This window comes from Hetaerina americana, unplaced genomic scaffold, assembly GCF_022747635.1.
Source record: "Hetaerina americana unplaced genomic scaffold, ioHetAmer1.1.p SCAF_4, whole genome shotgun sequence".
Lineage (NCBI taxonomy): Eukaryota > Metazoa > Arthropoda > Insecta > Odonata > Calopterygidae > Hetaerina > Hetaerina americana.
In genome coordinates this window covers 77519972-77546084 of record NW_027286985.1, presented here as the reverse complement: position 1 = coordinate 77546084, position 26113 = coordinate 77519972, and the positions used below count along the sequence as shown (strand labels likewise).

The following is a 26113-nucleotide window of genomic DNA, read 5'->3' as shown; positions in this document are numbered from 1 at the left end:
ATTCCCTAGTATGTCCTATTTTACCGGCACTGATGGCGGCGGGGTATTGTCCTCGCCTGGTCGCGGGTTTGTTTCCAGCCTAGGGACTATGAAGTCTCAATCTCGCCCAAATAAAGTCGTTAAATTAAATTGTACTTTGACCATCTTAATAAACTGTAGCAACTACTCTAGTTTTTGGTATTTCTATTTTTACGTTTAATTTAGCTTACATCCTCCTCGTATTTCCTTTTTTTTTACACGTCGATTCTCTTTCCAAACACATCACGTTCATTTTCTAATGCGCTCAACAATGCTTGCACCCACGCGCGGCTGACTGGTTAACTAATGGTTGATAATCCGCAATACTAACTGATTTTATCAATACCCCGTGAAATACGATTCATATCTCCATCTATTCCCATGCCATTTCCTCCTCGTGCAAGTTGGAAAGCACGGGTGATATTAGACAGCTCTGCCTTATTTTTTCCGACACTGCCTATTTTAACTGTCCACGCTGCGGATAGGTACCCCATTTCTCAACTTACTCCCATCTTAGGTAATATTCATTAATTCTACCCAATGAGTGCTATCAAACGCCTTTTCGAAATCTTCGAAACAGGCAAATACAACCGGAGTGTATTCTACGTTCCTATCTATTAGTGCCCTCGTTACTGCTATGACATAATGTGTGCTTTTACCTTTACTGAAACAAAACTGATCATCCGCTAAATAATCATTTGCCCCACTCTTCATCCTCTTTATTTATGATCTTAAGAATCACTCTAGCTGCGCGCGAAATCAAACAATCTTCTGTAGACCTCACATATGGTGAGGCTACCTTTCGCTATTTGGAATAGGAACTAACAGTGATTCGACGAAATCATCCGGCCAAATTTCATCCTAATTAATGCTTCTCTATATATTAATGTGAATGAGTAAGAGTATATGTCCGCCATTTGGCGGTTTTTCATGTTTGAATGTAAATGAGTGTGTGTGTGCATGTATACCTGTACACTATCGTTGTGTTACAAACTCAGTGAATTGATTACGACTGAGCCCGATCAATTCTCTCTGGTCAACTATTTGTACCTACGCTTACGTATGAGTGAAATAGATCATCGTTTTTTCTAACCTCACCGTTTGAGGATCGGTTTATTTTCGCCACGGCTGAAGTCAGCGAAAGGAAATTACAATGAACATCTCTCCGGTGATAAATTGGAGGACTGACATTGGAATCTGAAGGGCAAAACTCTACAAGGTTCCGATTCATTCTCCAGCGAGTGGGTCTCGGGAGGACGCGGACCGGGTCAGCTGGAGCTGGATCGCTCTGCTGGAATGTTGGCGTTACGCGTGGAGATCGCAACAGAAGACCTCTTCGCGCGTTATTTATTCCGTCTTTCTTTTCGTCGCCTGGCGTCGAGTGTCGTGCTATTAGCCCTCCCTCCACGGCCACCTATGATTGATAATTACCATATTGCGAACCAGTATGCACATCCTCTCTCCCAAGACGGTTTGCGTCATGTCTCAGTCTGGGCCTGCGTCATCATTTTTCAATTATGGCGTCGATCTCCAGAGTCCATGCTCTTCGAACAAGTTAAATCCTCTCTCAAATTAATTCCTAGTTTGCTATTCTTGACTAGGGTATGTATACCCGTAATAGACTCCTCCCTAGGGTAGGTTTTTTATGCGCACTCGTGCACATATTTGCGTATTTTATCGCGACCGTCCCAACAATTCGAACCGCTTATTCATGGTATCAATCTTTGAGCATTCCAGCAGCCGCAATTAGGTTATCCAATGTTCACAGCCTCTTTGGAAGGCCATCTAATGTGGTATATTAAGAAATTTTCAAAACAACTTTTTAAACACTTTTGGGAAATGTTCTCTACCATTATATTTTCAAATGTTCAAATACGAGTATGTTAAGTTTCAGCACAAAAATTAATGATGAAGGCTGTGATACAGATTTTTCAAACGGATCGATGTCCCTTGAATTAATTATTATTTATTCATAATTCAAGACCTGACAGTATTCTTATGGCTACCTTTGTTCACGTAACATGAGCTCAAAATCACAAATTCGTCATGCTTGGTCGCCGAAAGTGTAGCAAATGTACATTTCGCCTTGTTTTTCGGCCTCGCTGCGTGGTTTTATTTCGTAAAAAGCCATTGAATTAAAAGTTACATTTATTAATATCTACCACTCGTTTAGCGCTTACATGAAGGTTTCAGAAGTTGTGTAGTATCTGCTGTAAGACAAATTTGATCGGAGTAACACTGTCAATGCCCGCTGTTCTATACTTATTTTAATCTGAGCGTAAGTGTTGCGAATCCGAGTGTAAAATGTCTGAAGTAACTTTTTTCTCTTAATTTATCGCATTGGGGACGATTTCAATGTGATTCCACTGAAGAAACCACCACTGGTATGGGGACGAAACTTTCAGGTATCATAAGGGGTTAAGACAAAGGGGATCTGGAAATAAGTGTCCTGAGTTTGACGCAAAATTTCGAGAATTTCTTGCATTCATAACGCGCAAAAGAGATTTCCGCCTCAATGAGGTTTTTACGCGGTCGAAAAAAGTAATTAAATCTATCATTCAGTCGATTATACCAAGCAAACATCTCGCAAAATTCAATTACTCAACTGAAACTATATTACTTAAGCGATTCTGTAAAACTTTCATGGAGGAATAGCAAAACCGCGAGCGTCTGAAATACATTGGTGTAACACGCATCAACTTTCTTCCGAATACTCTTTACTTGCGCCGCAGGTTATGTTCAAAGCTTATATTTATGTAAAATTTACAAATAAAAATGACAATAAAATGTACCGACTGTTGAAATAGTAATAATTTAGCAAGGAGGTATCTTACGTTATACTGGGAATTTACTGCCATATTAAAACTACGAAAAGTATGGAAAAATTTCATTTTCCTATGAAAAAATGGGATAATATAATTAGTGAATCAGTTATTCAGATATTTACTTTGATTTGCTGTCGCGGAACGAAATTGAGTTCAAGCAGTTAGCACATATGCCGAGTATTAAAGCGCCCCTATACGTTATGGGGAATACAGCACTTTTTGTATCCTTGGTATTTAAAAACAAAATATTTATATTCAAGAAGTTCTCTCGGGTTTCCCACCGGGTCAGGTTGCATATATAGTATGGTTGAAAAATATTTATAGTATGCAATCTTACTCTTTGTATTTTATATGCTTATACGTGTGTAAAATTTCAAAGTTTCATTTTAAACGTTTGCAGTTTCAAAAATAGTTCACTAGTTGCACAAATGAAATGATGGTTGGTGGAATGTTTTCGAGATGATTGTCCATTTCTTTCTGGGATACCTTAATGAAATAAGGAGAATCCATGATTAAATATTATTCCTTAAAATTGTGCCAACTACCCAGTGGATATTCTTGTAGCTAGTTGAAGATATAGATATTGTTTTTAATTAATTACTAGTAGTCCACTGGGTAAGATTAGGTTTTAGATTGGCCTTATAATTGAAAAGCAACAGGAAATTTTGACTTCCATTGAGCTTCTTCGTGGATTTTATTGATTCAGGAATGCTTGCTGTTGGCACATACGAAACTCATTGTCAAAATATGATTAGATATTTAAAAGTAATATTAAAATACTTTTTAGTGGCTAATGAAATTAATTAAAGAAACAAATGGGAACATCATTACCTGCAAATTAAAATAAAACCTTTCAATTTACAGAAATAATGTGAAATGTCATTTCTTTCTTTAAAAAACATAGAATAGTAAAAATATGTGATCGACTCGGTCGAATCGGTGATCGCGTGTAGCCAGATGACCCATCTAAGATTTTCATTAATCACGGGCGGTTTTGTTATAATGCGTGATCTCAGCATTAAAAACTCCATGAGGAAAGTGAAATGGAAATAGACGAAGCGGACATGGTTTTCACTTCTTTCGCTCAAATGAAATAAACCAAGAATGAGGAATTTCTCTAGTCTTCTAGTAAATTTATTCACATAGTTTAGGCTCCCTCGATTTATTTTTTCATCGTATTTCTTCTGTATAGAGAATATATATTTGACCTGGTTTTATCAATGTTTGCTGGACGTCCACTATTCGTCCGTATGAATACGGCGTCATTTTTTAAGGACGAGAGATATTAAATTTCCACTTGGAATCCATATTTTAGATCAACGGCCATTAGGCGTTGGCATTAACATTTTGAGGAAATGAGCAATCGGCAAACAAGTTTGCGAACGAACGGACTCGCCAAGCTGTTTTCGTGGTTCCTTCAATTTTCGATCTCACCAGTGGAGCACTTTCCCCTCTCGAAAAATAATGGGACAGGTCTTCTCGCCAAGGATTCTTTCCACTCTGACTTCATGAAATAACGTCGCCTCACGTTCTGACACTAGCCAGCGTCCTCCAAAATTATTTCTCGAATTGCGACGCTGGGTTAGCGCTTCTCACACTTATCTACCACACGCACCAAGCGCTCTAAATTATCACGACTTCCCGGACTATTTTTAGGTGGTGAACAGAGAATAGGAAATTTTTAGTCGACAACGGAAAAAGGAAACTTATTTGAATTTAAATTGTTGTTATGTCAGCCCAGGATGAGAAACATTAGCGACCGAACTAACTCGAATGCTGTCTTTTTGAAAAGTTCATCGTACCAATTGGTCCTTCGTCATCGTTACTTTGGAATTTCGGGGATATTGTAATTCGTTAGGCCTCTTTATTGTTCTCTTAAAACTTTCAAGATAACCTACCAAAGATGCCTGTTCATCAAGGGCGGGGAACACTTATTATAATACGTGATGTCAGCAGGAGAAAACCCATTGAAAACGGCCATGCGCGAAGGGAAATGCCAAACAAAACCTAGGTTACACAAACGACGTAATATCCGGAGTGATCGGTAGAGATTAGAAAAAGGCTGGGGATCTGGTTTGTCGAACGGAGAGTTAGATGCCTGCACCCTAAGATGAGTGACAATTCTATTATCAAAGGTTCTGATATTGCCACACACCCGAAATACCAATCACCATTTTCGCATAATATACGAAATGTACCAATCAGTCCCTCCGTCTGTGGACGCCATTTTTTAAGCACTTTCCGGTGAGAAACGGATCTACATTTTGCCATTGGGACAGTTCCTCAAAGGAAACTAACCAAAATTGGTCAAATAGTTTACTGCTCCATTGCCAGCCTCCCTCAAAATAGTGATTTATGGATGCACTGCGTATACAAGCGACAGGTCATTTGTGTGTCAGCGGGTAAGCGGGTATTTACGGAAAGAAAAATTTCAAAGCTTAGACGTTTCTAGTCCCACTTCCTAGCCTTCTATAGACAGGCTATCGAACCGGAAATAGACCGTTCCAGATTTTTTTGAGCCAGTTTCGATCGCGAACTATGTAAGCAGTTTAGAGCGGAGAGGATCAAAGAACGTAGAACACGAGGGGGTGGAAGAGATCACTTTTCGTAGCGAAGGGGAGATCAATGTACAAAACAGTAGCAGATCTGTCGCCTTACCGGCTCACTACGTCGATTTTACTCTGACTTCAACCGGCTCCCATCCCCGGGGTACGCCGCGGCGTTCCAGTGTGCCGTGCGGTTGGTTGAGAGAGGCGAACGAAGGGTACCAACAGTAAGCCGTGAAACGAATGGGGGAAGTAAAAGATATAACTTTTTTTACGCATATACTCGTAATATATCCACAACAATTGTGGCGTGAATTATGCTCGGTACCGAAATATACTTGAAGAGTTTTCTTTCAGTCAATGATGAAGTGTAGTTAAGTTTAGAAAAACTTCTCTTTGTTGAAAAGCTGGCTTATAAGTCAGGATTCAGACGCAGAAAAATATTTTTTATGCTTCTTATACCAATATGATGGAAATCTTAAAAAACATGATATAGGTATCGTCGTTCTAAGTAATAAGGTCGGAGAGTTCACTTCAACGATACATTGCCCTAAAGCTGGAGAAATTGAAGATATAGTGGGTGTGGCAGGAGTTAAGTTAGTTGTAATCTGGTATAAACTCGATGCCCACAATTAAAATTATTATAATGAATGAAGAAATACAAATAGGAAAAAAATGCCAAATTAAGATGATCTCCTTCTAACCCAACAAAGTCAATCATCTGTTGGTTAGAAAGCAGGTGCCACATGAACAAGAAAAAAATCACAAGATTTTACTAATTATAAAATTACACATTATTTCAAACAAATATTATTTAGCCTCTTACTCCCTCTCATTTAAAATCTACATTTTTTTTGTTTTTCACTTCCTTTATAGAATACAATTGCCTAAAGATCTTAGGTGGTTCTTTAAAAGTTTGAGTAACGGTTGGTTACCTACATTTTTTTACCCTGATTTATGTTTTATCTGTGTCTTTAATCCTATATGTTTCCCCTTAGTGCTAATACATGTGAAAATTGTTGATTAAAATTATAACACTCAATAAATTCGGAAAAAAAGAAAGGAATGTTTTATTGTAGCATTACAACTCTTGATGCCAATATAAACTATTGATATCAATAACTCTTGATATCGAAATATTTCCCTCCTTGTCGTACTTAGATATTTTAGTACTCTGCAAGGTACCACTAGGGTGCGTGGTAGGGGGTCAATGCACACCATAATAATTTTGACCTGAATATTTTGACCCCTACCGCGGTCGGACAATGTTATTCTGATCCCTATTCGTTCGTGAAAAAATGGCATTTTAAATTTACCTTTTAAACACTTAATCTCTCTACTTTTATCGGCATGATCTGGTCTACCTTAGTACAATGGGGGTAATAATACATTTCAACACCACTGCTAAAGAGAGGTACTTCCAATTTATCCCAGAGTTTTGAACTAATTTAACCTTCGCTCCGTGAGTGATTCCCTACCTAGCTCCCGTAATATTTTGGATATGCTACTAAGTGTATCATAACAACGTTTTACAAATCTAGCTCCTCTAAACTGCACGCGATCCGATTCGGCAATTAATCCAACTTCGTGAGGATCCCATAAACTTGCAGAATATTCTAAATGAGGCCTAACCAGCAAAAGATAACATTTCTCTTTAATCTAATTATCACATTTACCCAGTGCTCTTCTAATGAATCCTAATTTTTTGTTAGCTTGCCCACAAATTCCCCGCGTGTGTTTCACCCAGAAGAGGTCGTGAGTGAGGGTAACTAATAAGTGTTTAATTGAGTCTACACATTCCATCTCGGTGTTCCCGATGAAGTAGGCGTTCGAGCAAGGTCTGAGCACGTAGCCAATGAAATCTCCCGCCATGCTTCATGCCGAATTCAACGTGGGGGGACCAGTTCCTTTCCTTCTGTGGGATAAGTACCCCACCTATACTGGGAGATGATCCCTCGAGGAGAGGAAAAAGGGAAGGTCGTATTCATAGAAATAGCAAGCTAATTGTTGTGACCTTCTCAATCCATGCAAAATCTCCACGATGTGCGTCCGCTTGTCACAGGAAAGTGTCCATTAATCGCGTTATTCAATTTGGAGCGAGAGGTTGGGAAGGTCAATTCAGGCACTGTCGCGGGGATCACGCGGTCGGAGATGGGAAATTCTGTGGGGAGCACCAGGGTATATTTTCTTATTTCATGTGCTGGAAAAATCGAACCCAAAACGAAACATGCCAATGGTGCATTTTTTGCGTTTCCTGAATGAAACCGGCGATGTCAGTAAAAGTGGCGGGATGTTAGTAGGCAGGAGCACGATCGCGTGGGTGGGGCTGAGTGGAAGATGACCGAATTTCGACGGCCCGGAGAGCTACGTGCTATGATAGCCGACGTTCTATTAGTGCCTTCACTCTTATAATAAAAGCCCCGCCCTCTTTGTGTCCGAATGTGCTCGCATACCAAGCGAAGTATTTGGACGAGCTTTCATGCTTTATTTTAGTATTAACGTGTGAATAGCATTTTAAGTGAATACGTCAAAACGACTAGTGGAGGAGAAACAGAAGTTAGGGAGTACTGTGATACAATTAGCAATTGCAGCAGTAGCATAATCTTTATCATTTGTGGTCGCAGAAAGTTAAATTAACGGGTTTACCTTGTTTTGTGTCACCTTAGTGTGATTATTCTATTCAAAACCAATTAAAATATATATGAAAATGATAATTTTGTGCTTTGTTTTCAGTGCAAATACGAAGCTTTCAGATTCTGTATACTTTTTCTGGCTGATCAGAGAGAGCAACACAATTTCAAAGTCTAAGGGTTTGGGAGTGAGCTTTTTGTGTCCTCAAGGGAAGAGTTACATCTTTAATAATGGTATAGCTTATAGCATAGAGTAATATATAAGATATTGAATATTACATTTTAGACTATTTTCTCTTTCCAGTGGTGTGCAATTTCATATCCTTGGCTTTAAATATGATGCGAACCCCTAGCAATAACATCCTATATCTACCTTTCCCAACAATCTTCCTGAGGCCATAAGGAAGGGCTCATGGTCCTCTGCAGGACCTTGGATAGGCATCATTGCTCTCGGCGTTTCTTAACTTAGAACATTTTAGTGGCCGAGATAGCTTGACGTGAAGAGAAAATTTAATGCTGCAGGGAAATTATTACATAAATTCTGAGACATAGTCTTCCAGTCCACTGATGAAGAAGTCCTCATATGAAGAAGTCCTATTATGAAGAAGTTATCGCTTCTGTAAGAGGTAAAATGGTTTGGCTGGAAGAACTTACAAGTAAAGAGTTGCATCACATTTTTGAAACAGCCTAAATTATGGCTAAGTCAGGGAAACGAGAACTTGGGAGCGGATGGCGAATGTTCGACGCCGTTAATTCGTGAATTAATCAAATGCAAAAGAAATGTTTCCATAATAGCAAAGAAAGGGAATTTAAGTAAAAACCGAGTTAGAAACCCTTGAATGCAGGAAGATTTTACGCCATACAACCTGCCGGCAGAATGTTTACTATACGGATGAAGTGTTGAAGGGGAAATTATTCCGACGTCGAGAAGATACGTCGAGTCCCATTGTGTAACGCAGCAACAAATGGTCTGTCTAAATAACCTGTACCGGAGGATGTTATTTCCCCAAATCATTCATAAGGAGGATTGTCGAAAATATTATAATGAGATACCACAGCACCTACCTCTGCCTCTAAAAAGTACCCCGCAAGCCGCCGGAAGTGCTTGTGGCGGAGGCCCAGCCATGGGGCATCAGCCATGCATGCACAAACGTCAGCTCATGCATACGTATGAATATACATTTAGACATACACAAAAACACACGTAAACATATCGTGCACACATACATATCTCAAACATCATGAAAAAATGGGTTTGTTCGACTAGATCCTTAAATTTGGACCCTCAAATTAAAATATTCGAGTGCTTGAATTCGATTTTTGTACGATTGTGTATCGTACGAGGGTAGAACGAGTACGAGAATCTGTCGATTGTGGTGCCTATTTCTCTTCTTTTTTTCAAAATTAATTAATTTTTTCTCCAATGGATGCCAAATACTTACTGCGTATTCAAAATGCCATCTAACTAAAGCTAGGTAACCCCTCCCTTTTACCCTTTCGTTGCATTTGCATACAACTCGTATAATGAAATCTAATTTCTTCAAGGCTGACCCGCAAACTCTCCCGACATGTTTATCCCATGTAGGTTTCCACCATTGCTCAACTAAACTATAATCCTTATTATGGATCATAGTGTAAAAAAATATAAAATTTGTTCGATTACGAGGGTCATCCGGAAAGTAGTACCCGTTCGTGAAATAAAGACACAAAAGTAAATATTAACAAACATAAAAAATTTTATTTGAAAGAGGATACTTTAAACTACTTCTCAACATAATCTCCAAGCAAATTAAGGCATTTGTCATAACGTGTGACAAGTTTCTGTATTCCTGCTGCATAGTCCTTCGCCGCCAGCTCATTGAGATACGCGAGGGACCCATCTTGCACAAATTTTTGCATAATGCAGATGGTGTTTAACAATTTCATGAACAATTGTTCGAGAAACATTGGGAAAATGCTCACAGATGTCATCAATTGTGACGCGCCGATCGTTCCTCACGAATTCGTCAACTGAGCTCACCAGTTGGTCTGTAATGACAGACGGTCTCTCCGAACGCTCATCGTCGTGTGTGTTCCCCCTCCCCATGTTGAAGTTGCGACACCACCGCCGAACAGACGACTCGTCCATTACATTGTCTCCATACACCTCCTTTAATTGGCGATGAATATCACATGGGCGAACGTTTCTTGCATTGAGGAATTTAATCACTGCCCTCACTTCACAACTGGCGGCGTTCTCAATTTTTTTAAACATTGTAAACAATCACAGAAACAACACAGGCAATGCTAGCGTCACGCAACTTGGCTCAGAGAAGGCAGACAAGCCACTGAAGCTATCTGACCTCGTCCAGCGGCTACTCGCGTCGTCAGCACTTCATGCGGCACGAACGGGTACTACTTTCCGGATGACCCTCGTATATTCAAATTATTTTTATGGTAACATTTTTCATTCCTCTAAATTGTAATTTTTTCGAAATTCAACAATCGAAAATTTAACTAGTGTTGCTTGCATGCTCGAACGGCTTCATGAGTGAAGTCTCAGCTCGTACACAGTAATGGCTGGCATCTGAGTAATGTGATAAAATGGAAAGCATGAGCATACAAGTGAGGGAGGTCGAATCATTGCCGCACGGTTACGCAATACTTGTGCAAATACCACGGACTCAATCGTTGGGAATTCCTATCGGACTGGATGTTGACCTGTCTCACCCATGCCGGTGTACTCAAATGCGGGCTATGGATGAGATTATGTGGATTCAATTCTCAGAGCAGACGTTTAAAATGTTGTCATCTCTTTTTTCAAGCAGGGAAGAGGAAATACTTAAGATGACGGCGAGGAGTGCGAGAGGCAGCCAGCTATGGTCTAAGGTGAAAAAACACACTGAGGATGGATCCTTCGACGATGTTGCCGCCGTCAACGGAGTTGGGCAAGGTAACACAGCCGGTGAGTACCTATATGCCTACTGTCTGTAAACACAGTCGATTCACTCAACTATCAGAACCTATGCCCTATATCCTCCAATTTAGCCACCGGATATTAATGCAATAAAATATATTTTGTAGAACGTTCTTTAATGTGTTCATTGCCGTTCATTGAACATGCTTTGCATGCCTAGGTAAACGTTTACTTAATTTTGTTTGGAAAATGACTTAGTTTTCCGCCTTTAAATTTTGATGACCAAACTTTATGTGCTTACTATTATTCCCTTACCCATATCCGCGTTAACTCAGGACTTACGGGAAAGCCAAAGATGTTTTTAGGAATTTTCAGCATATGACTTTTATTATTGAAGAGTTAGCACGTTTTGTTGCTAAATTGTTTACTATTTTCGAAACATCATTTAAGTGAAACTTGATAAGTTGGACCATTAGGGAAGCATATACAGGATGCAGCAACATACTTTCCTTTTTTGAAGGAGTTTTGCGTTTGAAAAAAAGATGTTGCCGCACCCTTTTCGAGTAAATGTATCATTTGACATGGATGGGCGGGTTGTCACGTTACTGTATGAATGTAATTTTTAGAACTTCCGGTCTGAATAATCTGTATTCAGCTCAGATTCCCGCCATGTATACGACGTTAGTGAAAATAAGTGCACATAGGGAGTCCCCAGTATTATTTAAGTATCCTGAGGAAGGTTTACGCCAGGCATTCATTAGAGATTCATCCAGTTGGAACGGGAAGAGAACCACCACCTCGAATGTCGTTCCGCGAGGGATCTTGAGGAAACATGAAGAGTCATAACGTTGTGAGTCAGGTGTAGTGAACCCATGAACCCATGGGTCACAATACAAACACGTAAATCCATACGTAGAAGGCGATAAGAAAAATAAAGCAAACTATGGGCTCATCGACTTAGGTTAAACGAAAACATATGAGCTCAGTTGGTGTGATGTCACCCGGGGTGGATGGGGTGAGCAAGCGGTATTGGGTTTGTCGAGGAGAACAACGTGTTGCACGCTCGAAAGAGATAAAAAAATTCATTCGAGTCAAATTTACGGAACAATTTCCTCGAGTCGGATACTATCTTATGCTCTCGTAATGTTCCATTGTCCGCTGGAGGAATGAACCTATCAACTCATTCGTGTACCGTGACTACCTCAGCACTCATGTTTGCACGTGTTCTCCAAAAGCGATTCTGACTATTCTGGCCATCTCTGACTATTTTCGTTCCTACGAATCGCCAGAGGTGGCCAACTGTTTTCTCACTCGTGGGACTTGGTAATCCAATGAGAGGGGTGACAGGTCGGTCTCGAGAAATTACTTGAACGCGAGAATGGCGTTGTAACCGGTAATATTATTTATTTTGACCAATAACAATTCTGGTCTTTCTCCACCATAGTTTACTGAATTAAAAAAATCTCAATACCAAGTCACGGTAAAGTGGCGTAAAAAATGAAATATCTCTGGAACAATATTCATCTACATCTACACAATACCCCGCAATTCGCCGCGAGGGCGTGTGGTGGATGTTGAGGCACTAGCTACACCTACAGAAATATTTGTTCACATATGACTTTGAATATACATTAGCTAATATGCAAAAACACCCGAGAGAGTCCGCACAAAAACGCCGAAATGCATCATACAATAATTGGTGTATTTGAATAAATAATTAAATGTTTGTCTTTATGTTAATTTATTCGGAAACTTCGATTCGATTTTGTTATGAATGCGTATCGTGGGAGGGAAGAACGAGTCCTTGAATCTGTCTGTGACCGGTGTTTATTTCGGTTTTTTTTTATCACGCTGGTCGATCTACCTATATAATTAGGTACCATAATAATTCTCTTTGTCTCTCAAAAACCTCAGGTGTCCTGTATCTTTCTGCAATTTGTCTTACCTGATCTCTTCGTGAATCAGGAGGCCCGCATATTATTACGTCTAGCTTACCCGTCACGCGTACTCTCTTCTCGTTACAATTTTTAACATATCAGGGGAATTATCTCGGAACCTTTTCCAATCCATTCGCTAATGTTTTGAAAGTAATATTGAACACGTTAACCATGATGTGATATAGAGAGAGAGATAAGAATAACAACTAGTGCTGCTTAGTGCTTGTACTCCGAAGTGATCGATTCGGTCAAATCAACATAATAATTAATGCATTATTTCATTAAGAAGAGATCGACCGCGTAGTAATTTGAGGTAAGGTGACCATTACCGATTCTGCTAATCCCAGCGTAGATCATTCAAAATACAATTTGTTATTGTGTACAAACCTATTGTTTCCATCGTCGTCATTTCGAGGAAAAATACCGAAAAACATGTCATGATTTACTGAGCATAAAAGAAAAACATAGCACGCCTAGCGAGAATTCAGCGCGATGCAATATTCTCCTTCAAAATTCTCGGTGTGATAGGAATAAATGTCCGCGACGAAATTCAGAACTCCGCCCCAGCCCTCGTTTCTCGTCGCTCTGGCAGCTGCAAAGCACACAAGTGACGTAATGGTGAAACCGTAATTAGCATTTTTCTCTCTTCGTTTTTCTCCTCGTTTCCCAAATATATGCACTGGTGACGCCAGGAGAACGTGCGAAATACGTATCGGGACTCCTACAGTAGAACTGAGAGAACAGGGGCAATGCGCAAAGTGGAAGAAAGCGACGTGACCACCTGCTGAATTGAAAATAAAAATCGTTCCAAAGGAGTTCAACAGTTTTTTCATAGTTTTTGAGGTGAAACTTTCTCGTGAAGGAGAGTGCGAATTTGCCTTATAAAAATCGCAGTGAAATGAAAAATGAACGAGAAATCAAAACAATGATGAGTAAATTACGGTTTGATTACAATCCTTTGATCAAATTATACCGAAAACCTACACAGAACGTGTAATAGTTACACATTAACGTAAATCTTTTGCAAAAATTATTTATCTAAACGTTTTACATTTTATTTAAATGGTAATTTTTCTCTTTATTTACGTCGTTGTTTTGACTACTAGATCATGCATATACTCGTAGTATGAAATGTAATCTATCTTTATTAGTTCTTGTACTCGTATTTGTCTCATATGCTGTCAATTGTTTTCATAGGTTTTTGTGTATGGATTTCAACAAGGTTTATGTCAATTTTAATTTCTTTAAATTATTCATTCCAACTACCATCTATCCGACAACCCCTAGTCTATCCTAACCACTAGTTAGGGTTTACAGAAAATGAAGGACTTTTTCCACATCAAGTTTATTTGTTGCAAAGCAAAGATCACGATTATCTGATCGGGCTATTAATGCTCTATGTCTCTTGGAGTCTTATTTTTAAAACGATAAATAAATACTATCTGAAGTATTTTTTTAAATTTTAAAACGAATAATATTTGTATTTGTTTCCCAATAATGCTTAAGTTACTAAATAAAATATTCAATAAGATTGGGAATGTTAGTACTTTCGGTGATATATGTAAAAACTCACTGCATACTATAGGTTTGATTGAATAAAGTTTGTATTAATTACATGGTTACATTTTGAGAAACATAGCCAAAATGATACCATAGTGGCCCCTATTTAGCGCTCAGGGCAAAAGATGCCCTTGTCATGGAATTTCGATCGACGTCCATTTTCGAAAATTGATTTACTCTTGTTTTCCGTTGACCTATTACATATAGGAGTGTTTACAAACCTCTAAAAGACTGCGCCGAGCCAGGAACCCGGTTGCCCCACCTTATCTACGGCTTTTCAGTTTATTAGTATTTACTGTTACAGTCATTATTACAGATGATAAACGAAAAGTAAATAAAAAATATTATTTCAGAAATTCTCGAGAATTCTCGCGAAATACGGTTTCCCGTTCTCGATTCTCGAAGGATAGAAAATGTGGGGCATTTGGAAACCCTAGTGGTAGTAGTAGTAGTAGTTATTAGGAATGTCCGACAGCTTAATTCATTTGCGCCTTTAGGAATAGGTGAGTGATTCGCTAGGGGTAAGATTCAGGGAAAAGAGTAAGGGGGAAAGAGAATCGGCGTCGGAATTATTCTAGTCTTAGCGAAAGGCGTCAAGAAGTCCCCAGCATAACGTCCTATCCGACAAGCAACGTACTACATCTTAAATACTCTCCACAAATCACCCCAAATAGGAACCGGGATACCACTGAAAAATTGTGGTACTTCCAGGATTCGAACCTGGGCCCTCGGGTCATAAGGAATTACATTAGTCATCGCACCATGTCGATGCGCCACTCATTTGTTTTCCTACGCGCTTCCTAGGAGAATTTTCACTTATAACGCTAGCGACGACCCTTCACACTGTTTTTTTGAGCCTATAACTTCGCGACACCCCACATGCCTTTTTGATTTCCGACTGTGAAATGTCGCGAATTTAAAGAGCATTGGGTCTGGGTCACGTTCCCGCTTCCGCCGTATGACTCGTCGCTGCTTCCGTCTCGATGCAACTCAGGGCTTTCCCGCGCCCTTATCTTGAAACCCAAAACGCTCGTTTATCCGAACGAGCGCATATTTGCGAGCTCGTTCCGTTTCGCGTTTTCTTATCCCCGGCGGGAGTATGCTCATTCATGAACCATTTCCTCTCTCCGCTCTCCTGTGTCGCACTCACTCTTTTCCCGCGCGCCGCTTCGCGTCGGGAGAGGTCCCCAGACACTGTGGTGATCCTCGTTGGCGAGCGCCTCATTCGTGACTTCACCAGTCGCCGCCACTCCCTCCGAAGTGACAAGAGGGAGAGATCCCACGAGCGCGTTTGCGTTGCCGAGTCCCTCCCAGTCAGACGACGACGTTTGCCTCGGTCGCTTGAGTTGCGAAACTCATGAACATCCTCCGCCTTTTGAGGAGTGCACGGCGATCACCTCCTCGCTTTCGCGTTGCCATCTGGATTTGCCAATTGATGGCGATGGATGTTTACACATTGCTTTGAGCTGCAGTCGTAGAGCAGAACCCTCTTTTAATCTCGTATTATTATTATTCCGAATCGGAATCATCCACCCAGGAATCACAAAAACCTCATGCGCCCAAAGATACCCTTTACACCGTTCACTTTCAGCGTAGCTACTGTCAAAAGATACACAATTTAAGATTTAATGGAAATTGTAGTACGGCCGTAGTGTAATTGTATATTACGGCCGTGAAATCAATGATTCGGATGATTTTCTTGGGAGTTAATTTTTGGAATGAAAAGGACTCACGGATGTGAAAAAGGGGGTTGAGGGCACACATTCAAGAGAGTATTCACACACGCACTCTCCCATTCAGGTTTTTGTAGCACACCGATCTTCGTAAGTCGCATTAGACACTTCTACACAAATATTAGTTTGGTCATACACTGGAACAAAGTTAATCAAACGTACATGCAGCAATATTCAATAACAGGGTACTTGAATACAACAAGATATTGAAAATAAGAGTCCGGATGGGCGGTATTAGGAAGAGGTGTAAGGCAGGGTTGCCCATTATCACCGTTGCTGTTCAAACTGTATGCAGAGGAAATGATTAAAGAGGCATGGGAAGAACTGGAGGTAGGAATGAAAGTGGGCGAGGAATTCGTAGAATCAGTTAGGTTTGCTGATGACCAAGCTTTAGTTTGTCTCTCAGCCAAGGGGTTGCAAGCATTACTGAGTGAATTGGAAATTCAGTGCGATAGATATGGGATGAGAATCATTAATAAAACAAAGGCTATGCTATTTTCCAGAAAGAAAAAGGCTGAACTAAACATTAAAGTAGGAGGGCTAAAATTAGAGTAGGTAGAGCAGTTAGCGTATATCGGAAGTGTCTTGGACCAACATGGTCAATGTAATAGGGACGTAAGGAGAATTGCGCTAGGCAAAGAGGCTTTCACAAGGAGTGAGTTGATGAGAGGGACGTTGAGTAAGGATATTAAGAAAAGACTCGCAAAAACCTTGATATGGAGCGTAGTTATGAACGGCGCGGAAACGTGGTCATTGAAACAGGAGGATAGACGTAGATTGGAGGATTTTGGAATGTGGGTGTGGAGAAGAATGGGGAAGGTGAAATTGACCGAGAAGAAAACAAACGAGGAAGTACTTGGTATGGTGGCCGAGGAGAGGGCTTTGTTGGGAGAAATCCTATAGAGGCAGAAAAAAATGGATGAAGGGCGTATTGGTCGGTAGTGGGATGTTGAAGACGGTAATAGAGGGGAGAATGTTAGGCAAACGAGGAAAAGGCAGGAGCAGGATAGGGATGTTGGACGGGATGTAGGGAGGAAGTACTCAGAGATTGAAGAAGAATTTTATGTAGAGTAGGTTTTGCTGGATTGTGTTTTGTTAGGAGTCGCAAAATATTTATTTGGTAGTTGTGTCCATCTAAAACCTACCTTAACCGGTAGATTACTTAATAATAAATTAAAATAGCAGGATATTGAAATTATGCGGGATATCTGTTAAAGAGATGGGTTTATTTAATGTAAAAACATGCAGGGTATCAACAAAATATATACACTGCCAATGCTGATTATCTCCTTCACGATTGCTGTCATCCATTTCGATCTCTAATATTACGAGGTAAAAAAGACGTTTCCGTCTATCTATTCTGCTATGCATGCATCTTCCTGATTTTACCCACGTGATATGATCTGCCTTCGTAAGTCGGTACCTGTTATATGCTTTTGACATCCTCATATAAGTAACCCGCCTCAAACTTAAGCAGTGAATTATGCATTGCAATGCATTTACAATGTCTTTCTTGAATTATTTTGCATCCTTCTAACGTACATATTCCCTTAAATATAGCTGCTCCATAACGTTCCCTGTTTGACTGTTTAGAGTGCACTTGTAAACCCCCCTAGCAACGAAGTTCGTGATGTTTCAACCCTTCAATGCCTTATATATTTCGTGAACACCACTTGTGCATCTACACCAAATTAGTCGCAGGTATTTGCTATATCATACCCAGATGAAAACATATACCCAGATAATGCCATGGATAGATTGGGTTTTTTGAGTGGCACAAGTTGTTTCGGTAGGATAGAGAAGATATTAAAGACGCCGAACGTTCAGGACGCCCTTCGACCTAAAAAAGTGACGGAAATCTTGCAAGAGTTAAAGCTAACAGTTTCAGGCTTAACTTTGTGGAATTCTTTCATGGTGAGGGTGAAAGAAAGAGAAAAAACTTTGCACTTCCACACACTTTTAATATAACACATCAGGTGCACACCTGAAGATGATGCGCAGCAACGAAACCATGGTCGTGTTATATTAAAAGTGTGTGGAAGTGCAAAGTTTTTTCTCTTTCTTTCACCCTCACCTTGCAAGAGTTAATGATTTGCAGAATAGGAATCGCAGATTAAGTTTTCGCATGGTGTTGTATGAAAATGGTAGGTATAAAAGTGATGTGCATCGACTCGTGTCCGAAGACATGGGCATGAGAAAGCAGTGTCCGAAGTAGGTGGCGCGAGGGCTCTCAAACAAACAAAAGGAAACTCGCACGCGGATCTGCCAAGAGCTTCTCGGCCATGTGAGGATCAAAATTTTTGGACAATGCCCCACTAGACTTCTTCTCTTTCCTCGCCTCAAATCCTTGCTGAAAGGACGTCACCACATCTCTTTGGAAGCGTTACAACAGGCTGTGAAGAGGAAGGTTAACAGCATTCCGGGCGCCACCTTCCAAAAAGTGGTACAAGGAGTGAAAAACCCGCTGGCAGCGGTGTGTAGACGCACAAGAGCGCTAGTTCGAAGACTTTGCCGTGAATGTATCAATTCTGGAAATAATTCATTTCAATCAACTCAGACCTACCACTTTTGGGACAGACCTTGTAGTTTATTCCTTGGCTGAATAATAACGTTGAATTTATGAGGGAATACTTGATTCGGTGTACTCCTAAATTGCGGGAGAAACACGTCAAAAACCCCACAGAAATATCCTGAAGGGTGCTACTTGGCAACTGGAGCAGTGATTATAAAAAAATAAACAAGCAAAGAAACGAACAAAAATAGCAATAGACAGAACTCCTCCATTTCACATCCCGGTATCGAATGGGTAACATTCGTTGGGCTATGCTATGGGATTCAAAAACCTATATAAGAGAGGGAGAAAGACTAGAAGGAATAAACAGGCTAAAAAAACGTTACTGCCGGGCTTCACATCACCCACATCTAGCTGCCGGTTTACAACACTTAGCGATTGAAACCTGAAGGGTCCACTAATGGAAGTAGGGCGTCTTGGAGATCAAACCTGAAGTGGCAAGAACGATAAGTGATGAACACAACCGTTCTCTTTATGATGTCATAAAGGTCAGGGTGCGAACATTTTAAAAGCAGCTGTCGTATGTGAGGTCTCGTGTTTTTATTGCTTCGATTTATGACTGGATGGTACTTCGCTTATCACTTCTCGTGTTTTATTTCGGTTCGAAGAATAGTGGCGCTCGAAAGCGGAGAGCGGAGGGGAGAGAGGCCGGAATCTTTGTGACTGCTAATGCTTCGGCGACCTAATGAGAAGATTAAAAAAATAGCCCTGAAAAATTTCAACTCCACTGCCGAAATTAAATGCATCTTACTCATAGTTCGCTTGCGGAAAACTGGGCAGGAAATATTTTCATATTTACTTTAGTTGTGAAAAAAATGGCGAACAGCCAAAGTTTTCGTAAAAATTAGTTTTAACAATATTTTTCACATCTTGGTATCTGGAGCTTTACATTGTGTCCATCCATTTTCGGCAATATAAAAAATAACACGGTAATACTTTGTGATCACAAGGAATCTTTTTTTCTCCGACCTCGTTAATCATAAATCCAAACTATGAGACTCCCAAACTTCTTCAAGTTAATTTTTTCAGCATGTTTCCTGTCAGGTTTCAGGCTGCTAAATAGTGCACTAATTCTTTCCTATCGGACCAAGTAACTGATTCCAGATGTATCGGTGATTCGGATCGAGGATTTAGTGTACCTTTCACTAAAAAATTTCCTTTACTTAGATTTACTTGAATTAAAGATTTTTTGAATAGTCGGATACAAAGGGTAATCATAGATGGAGTTAATCTCAAGGAAGAAGATCCTAAGGCCAATAAAAATAATTACGAAGAACTCCTATACCGGTATTTCGGTCACACAGGTGACCATCAACGGGGAGAAAATCAAATAGGGCACTTGAACTAAGAAGAGGAATGTGCACAGGCACCGTCCAAAGTCAAGTGACGTGGATTTTTTTTATAGATGGAGTTAACTTAAATGCAGTTGAAGTTACTTCAGGTGTTCCCCAGCGAAGTGGTCTCGGACTTCTTTTATTCCAACTTAACGTTAACGACAATGACTAGTCACTAGTAAGATACGTTTATTTGTCGACGATGCAGTGATTTAGGATGATATCCGTAACCCTGAGTACACAGCAGCTTTATCAGATGACCTAATTGCTATACAACGCTGGTGTTACACTTGGAAATCAGAATGGAACTTTAAAAAGTGCGTAGTGATGAATTTTTGGAAAAAGAGCAATTCCCTCCCGAACGCCTACTGCATCGGGGACACCGAAATTGAATGCGTAGAGTCGGTTAAATACTTCGGCGTTACCCTCACTCATGACCTCTCCTGGGTGAAACACATATGGGGAATTTGTGGAAAAGCTAACAACAAATTTGGATTAATTAAAAGAGCACTAGGTAAATGTGATGAAAATATCAAAGAGAAATGTTATCTGTCGTTGGTTTGACCTCATTTATATTATACTGCTAGTATATGGGATCCTCACGAAGTTGGATTGATTACCGAATTGGATGGCATTCAGCGTACAGGAGCCAGATTTTTAAAACGTTGTTACGATACACTTAGTAGCGTATCCAAAATATTACAGGAGCTAGGCTGGGAATCACTCTCGGAGCGAAGGTTAAATTACAGATTGAAGCTCTTGCATGAATTGGAAGGGAGTCTCTTTAGCAGTGATGTTGAAAATGTATTATTACCCCTATCGTACTTCGGTAGGAGAGATCATGCCCATAAAATTAGAGAGATTAAGTGTAGAACAGATATATTTAAGTTGTCATTTTTTCCATGAACAATAAAGGATCAGAATAGCATTGCATACGACCCTACCGCAGAATCTGACCGCGGTAGGGTTATATTCGGGTCAAAATTAGTCAGGTGTGTATTCAGCCTCTGCCACACACCCTAGCGGTGGCTTTGCAGGGTACTAAAATATCAAACTATTAAATACTTTTCGTGAGTTCACCACGCAATGAATCATAAAAAATAACCTAGTTTTCGCATCGAGCTATCTTTTTTTCCATCATCCTTCTCATTTTAAATATTACACGAGCCTTAATGTAATTAAAATACAATCCTACCGAAACAGTTTCACGGCTGATTTTCTTGAGTCGCAATGAAGATCTTAGGCGGCTGAAGTCTCGCGGACCGTGATGTGATATACTACCTTGATCAAAAAGTTCCCGGAATAACCACCGTGTGGCGCTCCCATCGTTCCGATTTGAGTTCTGTTTTTTTTGTTAAATTGGTACATCTGTTGTTGATATTCCCTTTAAATCTTAGTGTCATAACTTGACATTTGCAAAAGTTACGTAGCCAAGAGTACATCTATCTCTGTGCGTGTTGGCGATTTTTTACAATTGCAGAAATGGATTTAAATTTGCAACAACGAACTTGTATTAAATTTTGCGTAAAAAACGGATTTAGTGGCGCACGGACGTTGGAAATGTTGGAAAAGTGTTTCGGCAACGATTCTCTAAAAAAACGGTCGTTTACCAGTGGCACGAGCGGTTCAGAAGTTGTCGTGAGTCAATCGAAGATGATGAACGCAGTGGCAGACCATCGACATCGAAAGTCGGTGAAAAAATTGATAAAGTAAAAGAAATGTTGGTCAATAACCGCAAATTAACCATCAGAGAAATAGCGGAGGACTTGAACATTGCCTATGGATCCGCCCAAGACATTGTGGTTAATGATTTGGGTTTCCGTCGTGTAGCAGCAAAGTTGGTTCCAAAAGACCTCAATTTCATGCAAAAAAGAGACCGTGTTGACGTCGCAAAAGACATGATTTGCGAGGCTGAATCCGATCCCACATTCATCAAAAGGATCATTACTGGAGACGAGACGTGGGTTTATGAGTACGACACGCAATCCAGACATCAGGCAAGTGAATGGCGTTCACCAAATGAGCCGAGACCAAAAAAACCACGTCGTTTTCAGTCAAAAAAGAAGGCAATGCTGACGGTTTTCATGGATTACAACGGTGTAGTGCATCATGAATTTTTGCCAGAAGGCCAGACAGTAAACAAAGAGTATTATTTGGGCGTTATGAGACGTTTGCGTGAAGCAATTCGCCGAAAGAGACCAGAAATGTGGGCAGAAAACTCGTGGATTTTGCACCATGATAACGCACCGTCGCACAGTGCTATCATTATTCGTAATTTTTTGACGAAAAATGCAACAAATACCATCCAACAGCCACCGAATTCACCTGATTTGGCTCCCTGTGACTTCTTTCTGTTCAATCGAGTTAAAAAACCATTACGGGGAACGCGTTTTAGCAGCCGAGAGGAAGTAATGGAAAAATCGCAGGAAGCACTGATGGACATACCGAAAACCGAATATAAAAATGTTTCGAGGATTGGATCAAGCGCTGGCATAAGTGTGTTGCAGTCGATGGGGATTACTTTGAAGGGAACAATATAGATTTAGATGAATAAACTTGTATTTTTAATTTTCTGAATAAATTCCGGGAAAGTTTTGATCAAGGTAGTATACTGGCACATCCTTGAGTTATCATTAAGGTAAAAAGGAAAACAGGGGTAATTCAATGGAAAGATATTTGAGATAGGCAGTCTACTCTTAAACGGAAGGTGCCAAATTCTCAAAAAGTTCAGCGTCTCATCCGACGAACCGTAAATTTAACTTGAGTTGCATTCAATGGCATTTGCTGTGAAATCCACCGCCGCCAAAAATAAATGACCGCTGGGGTTATTTTAGCTGCTCTATTTGGCGTATTTCATCGTAAAACAGATTATTTTATGTCGTTAGAAATTTCATTAAAATCAAAGGTGACATGCTGATAACATTTATTGTTTCAGAATAGAGTTATCATCACTCGAGAATAGTCATTGAGATCGATTATTTTTTATTCGAAATTGGCAATTTTAGTTAATTCATATTCGTTAACAATTTATTTAATTCGCGAAGTACTTGAGCGGAGAGTACTCCATTCACGGAACCTATAACAAACATGATACATTTTACAAAAATATTTTGCGAGGTTATTATTTTCAGTCCACCCTGTTAGTTTTATAACCATTGCTGGGTGCATGAATTGCTTCATTGAAAGTTAGCTTTCGGACACTGGGTAGTTGCATAAGCATAACAGTTTCAGGTTTAACTTCGTGGAATTCCTTCATAATGAGGGTAAAAAAGGAACTTGACCCTTCCACAATAAATATTAAATCTTTATTGTGGAAGTGTAAAGTTTCTTTTTCACCCTCATAGTTGCATAAGGTCTAGGAATGATATTTTTAGACTGATGAACATTTTTTCCGGTGTCGTCAACCGCTTGCCCCTTAATTGACGAAGAAGGCGGTCTGACCTGTTGGGCAACGTAAATTTTATCCGCTCGATGCAATACCCTCAGGAGTTAATCAAAAAGGGAAGAATTAATTTAATCGCCGCACCGCCAAATATGCACTCTTTTTTTTCAACAATTTGTCACTTGAACCAAAAAGGTGGATGACTCAACCTCCATCCTTGTAATAATTAACTCACTGGGCCACGTGGTTACATTTGCCATGGATGGTCGAATTAAATGGATGGCATTTCATGTCCGAAAAATTTGAAAAGTTCACATTGATTTTTCTCAGCCCGGCTGGTGGGCTAATCAAGTTACAATTTGCTGTCCATTTGCTTACTATATTTTTTACTTTTTCATTTTGTTTTCCGAGGAATTAGTACCAGCATCCACCTAATATCCTTCAAATTAGGAAGCCGACCCTGTAATTTTTGTGAATAGTTCGAAAAATAAGCGCACAACAGGTAATCAAAAGCTCGTGGACTAAGGTCACCCCCATTAGACAAGGATGGTGTTACGGGTTTGTAGCAGTTATTATTGAACTCAGCTCATGATAAGAAACGGCGTTAAACGCAAGAGACATTTTAAAGTCTACTAGAGTTACTTTATTCTCTCCTATGAAGTTCTAGGCATGGTAGGGCAAAATATAAGGTTATCGGGATAAATTCGAAGAAGGCAGTAGATGCTGAAAACAGTGATAGGGGAGAGAATGCTAGGGAGGCCAGGTAGAGGGGGGAGAAGAAGAGGGTATTTCAGATGGAATTATGGGAATTGGAAAGTATGTAGTGCTAAATAAAGAGTTTTTGTGAAATTTAGTTTGTGGTTTAACAATATCTTATGCCATGGTAGTCAGGATTTCGGAGTTCACTTCGTAGTGTGTAGTGCGAGGGTCCTTACACATACATATCCGGTAGAATATTGGTAACGATAATAATTCTTTTCTGATATTTTTCCATGCCATAGTAATCTTAGGTGGATTGAATGGAGAATAGAGTTTGGTATCAGCTTTTGTTTGCGATTGATAGAAGTACTATTTTAATGCTATTCTCCAATTGGCATGATTTGTCGCTTGGAGTCTTTGCCGATTAATCAATGGACGGCGTCGCTAACTAATTTGGTTTGCAACACTGTCTACCCAATACTCATCGCTAGCCATTACAGTAATGTGACTATTTCATTTCCAAAAATGAGAAAGTGAAGGAGTTACTTGTTTTATGTACTGTGTTACTTGTTGTATTTTACCTTTCTGCTGTTATGCAAACATACTATGGTATATTCATGCATATGCCTGAGAAAATATTTCATGCATGTATTGATTCCTCACTTTTATTCGCCCGACACGAAATCATAATTTGCCCGATGCTCACTTCATGTGAAAGAAAGACTGCGTGAAATGGATGCGAATCGAAGATAGTGGTTAAAGACAGGTTAAATAGGAGCTATCGGAACAAAATCCTTCTTTGATTATCACCGCGCAAAAGGCGCAATTGGTAACCATAACGACTCGGAATGGGGTTATAGATAGTCGCCCGAGGATGACCGCTGAAAGGAGACCTTAGAATTTAGTCTGAGATATCCAAAGTGTTTTCGCGTGGGATGCCGGTGCCGTGCATTGATATCTAATCCGGATCCAGAGGAGGTGATACGCCTTTGAAAAGCCGACTGTTACCTTGAAATAGGCTTCCATCCACGCATAATTTGAAACCGATGTCAACCGGTGAAGTGATGTGGAAATAATCCCCTTAGGGCATTATCAACTATGTGATTCATCGACAATTCACTGAAGTTTCCACAAGAAGATATCGGTGTTCCACAGTTATTTTCCCCCCAGTAATACTAATCCACTCCGTGACTAGCCATGGGGGATCTCATGACGTCTGTATTTTCGCCTTGACCTTGATGAACGGTGTGGGTTACTTGCAGGTCCACCATTGCTGAGGCGCGCCTCCGGCCGGCTGCTGTTGGAGGATGCCCGCAAAGGCCGCGACCTCAGTCGGTGGGAGCCGGACCTGTGCATCCAGATGATAAGAATCCCGGCGGTTCAGAACTACTCCGCTCTGTTGACTCTTCTGAAGACTGCATCCAGGTATGACAGTCACGACGGAGGGAGGAATAAAAATTCGACAATAAGTTCATGCATCCCGATTAACATTCCTTTTCTCATCGGTGTATCCTTGGGAAGAATCCCCGGGCGCGTGAAGTGATTTGGGGGCGTTAAGTTCCAGTCCGGCGCACCCGATGATTTTCGTTCGTTAAACACGATTGTGAGTTTAACGGACTCCGTCGTGGGCGGCCATGTGCTCGATATTGATTATGATGATTCGTGCAGATGGAATCAGAATAAAATTTCTTTTTTTCCCCGCGATGCCTAAAAGTTATTCTCCATTGGAAATAAATGAGATAATTCACTTTCAGTATCCCACTGCAACAGGAGTTCTAAGGATGTTCCTTTGCATGAAATCAATTCAGGATCTTGGGGACTATTCAAAATGGTCCCTCCACACTGCACCTTATGTACCTCTCCATCTTCCAATTCCCTACCCTCTAAGTCTCCAGGCAATAAATGCGCGGAAAGAGGTTTTGAAGACAGTATTGTTTTGCTTGGAAAATCATCGGGACATTCGCACTTACAGACCAATTGT

General features: G+C 40.2%; 1 protein-coding gene across 1 annotated transcript in view; it reads left to right on the top strand.

Annotated features, from left to right (window-relative positions):
- Positions 1-26113, top strand: part of LOC139692085 (inverted formin-2-like) — a 60785-nt gene that overhangs the window by 16423 nt on the left and 18249 nt on the right. Inside the window, exons 2-3 of the mRNA XM_071590117.1 lie at positions 10827-10963; positions 25395-25557. Of these exons, the coding sequence (XP_071446218.1) occupies positions 10846-10963; positions 25395-25557 (281 nt within the window). The 5' untranslated portion in view covers positions 10827-10845. The remainder of the gene's footprint in view (positions 1-10826; positions 10964-25394; positions 25558-26113) is intronic.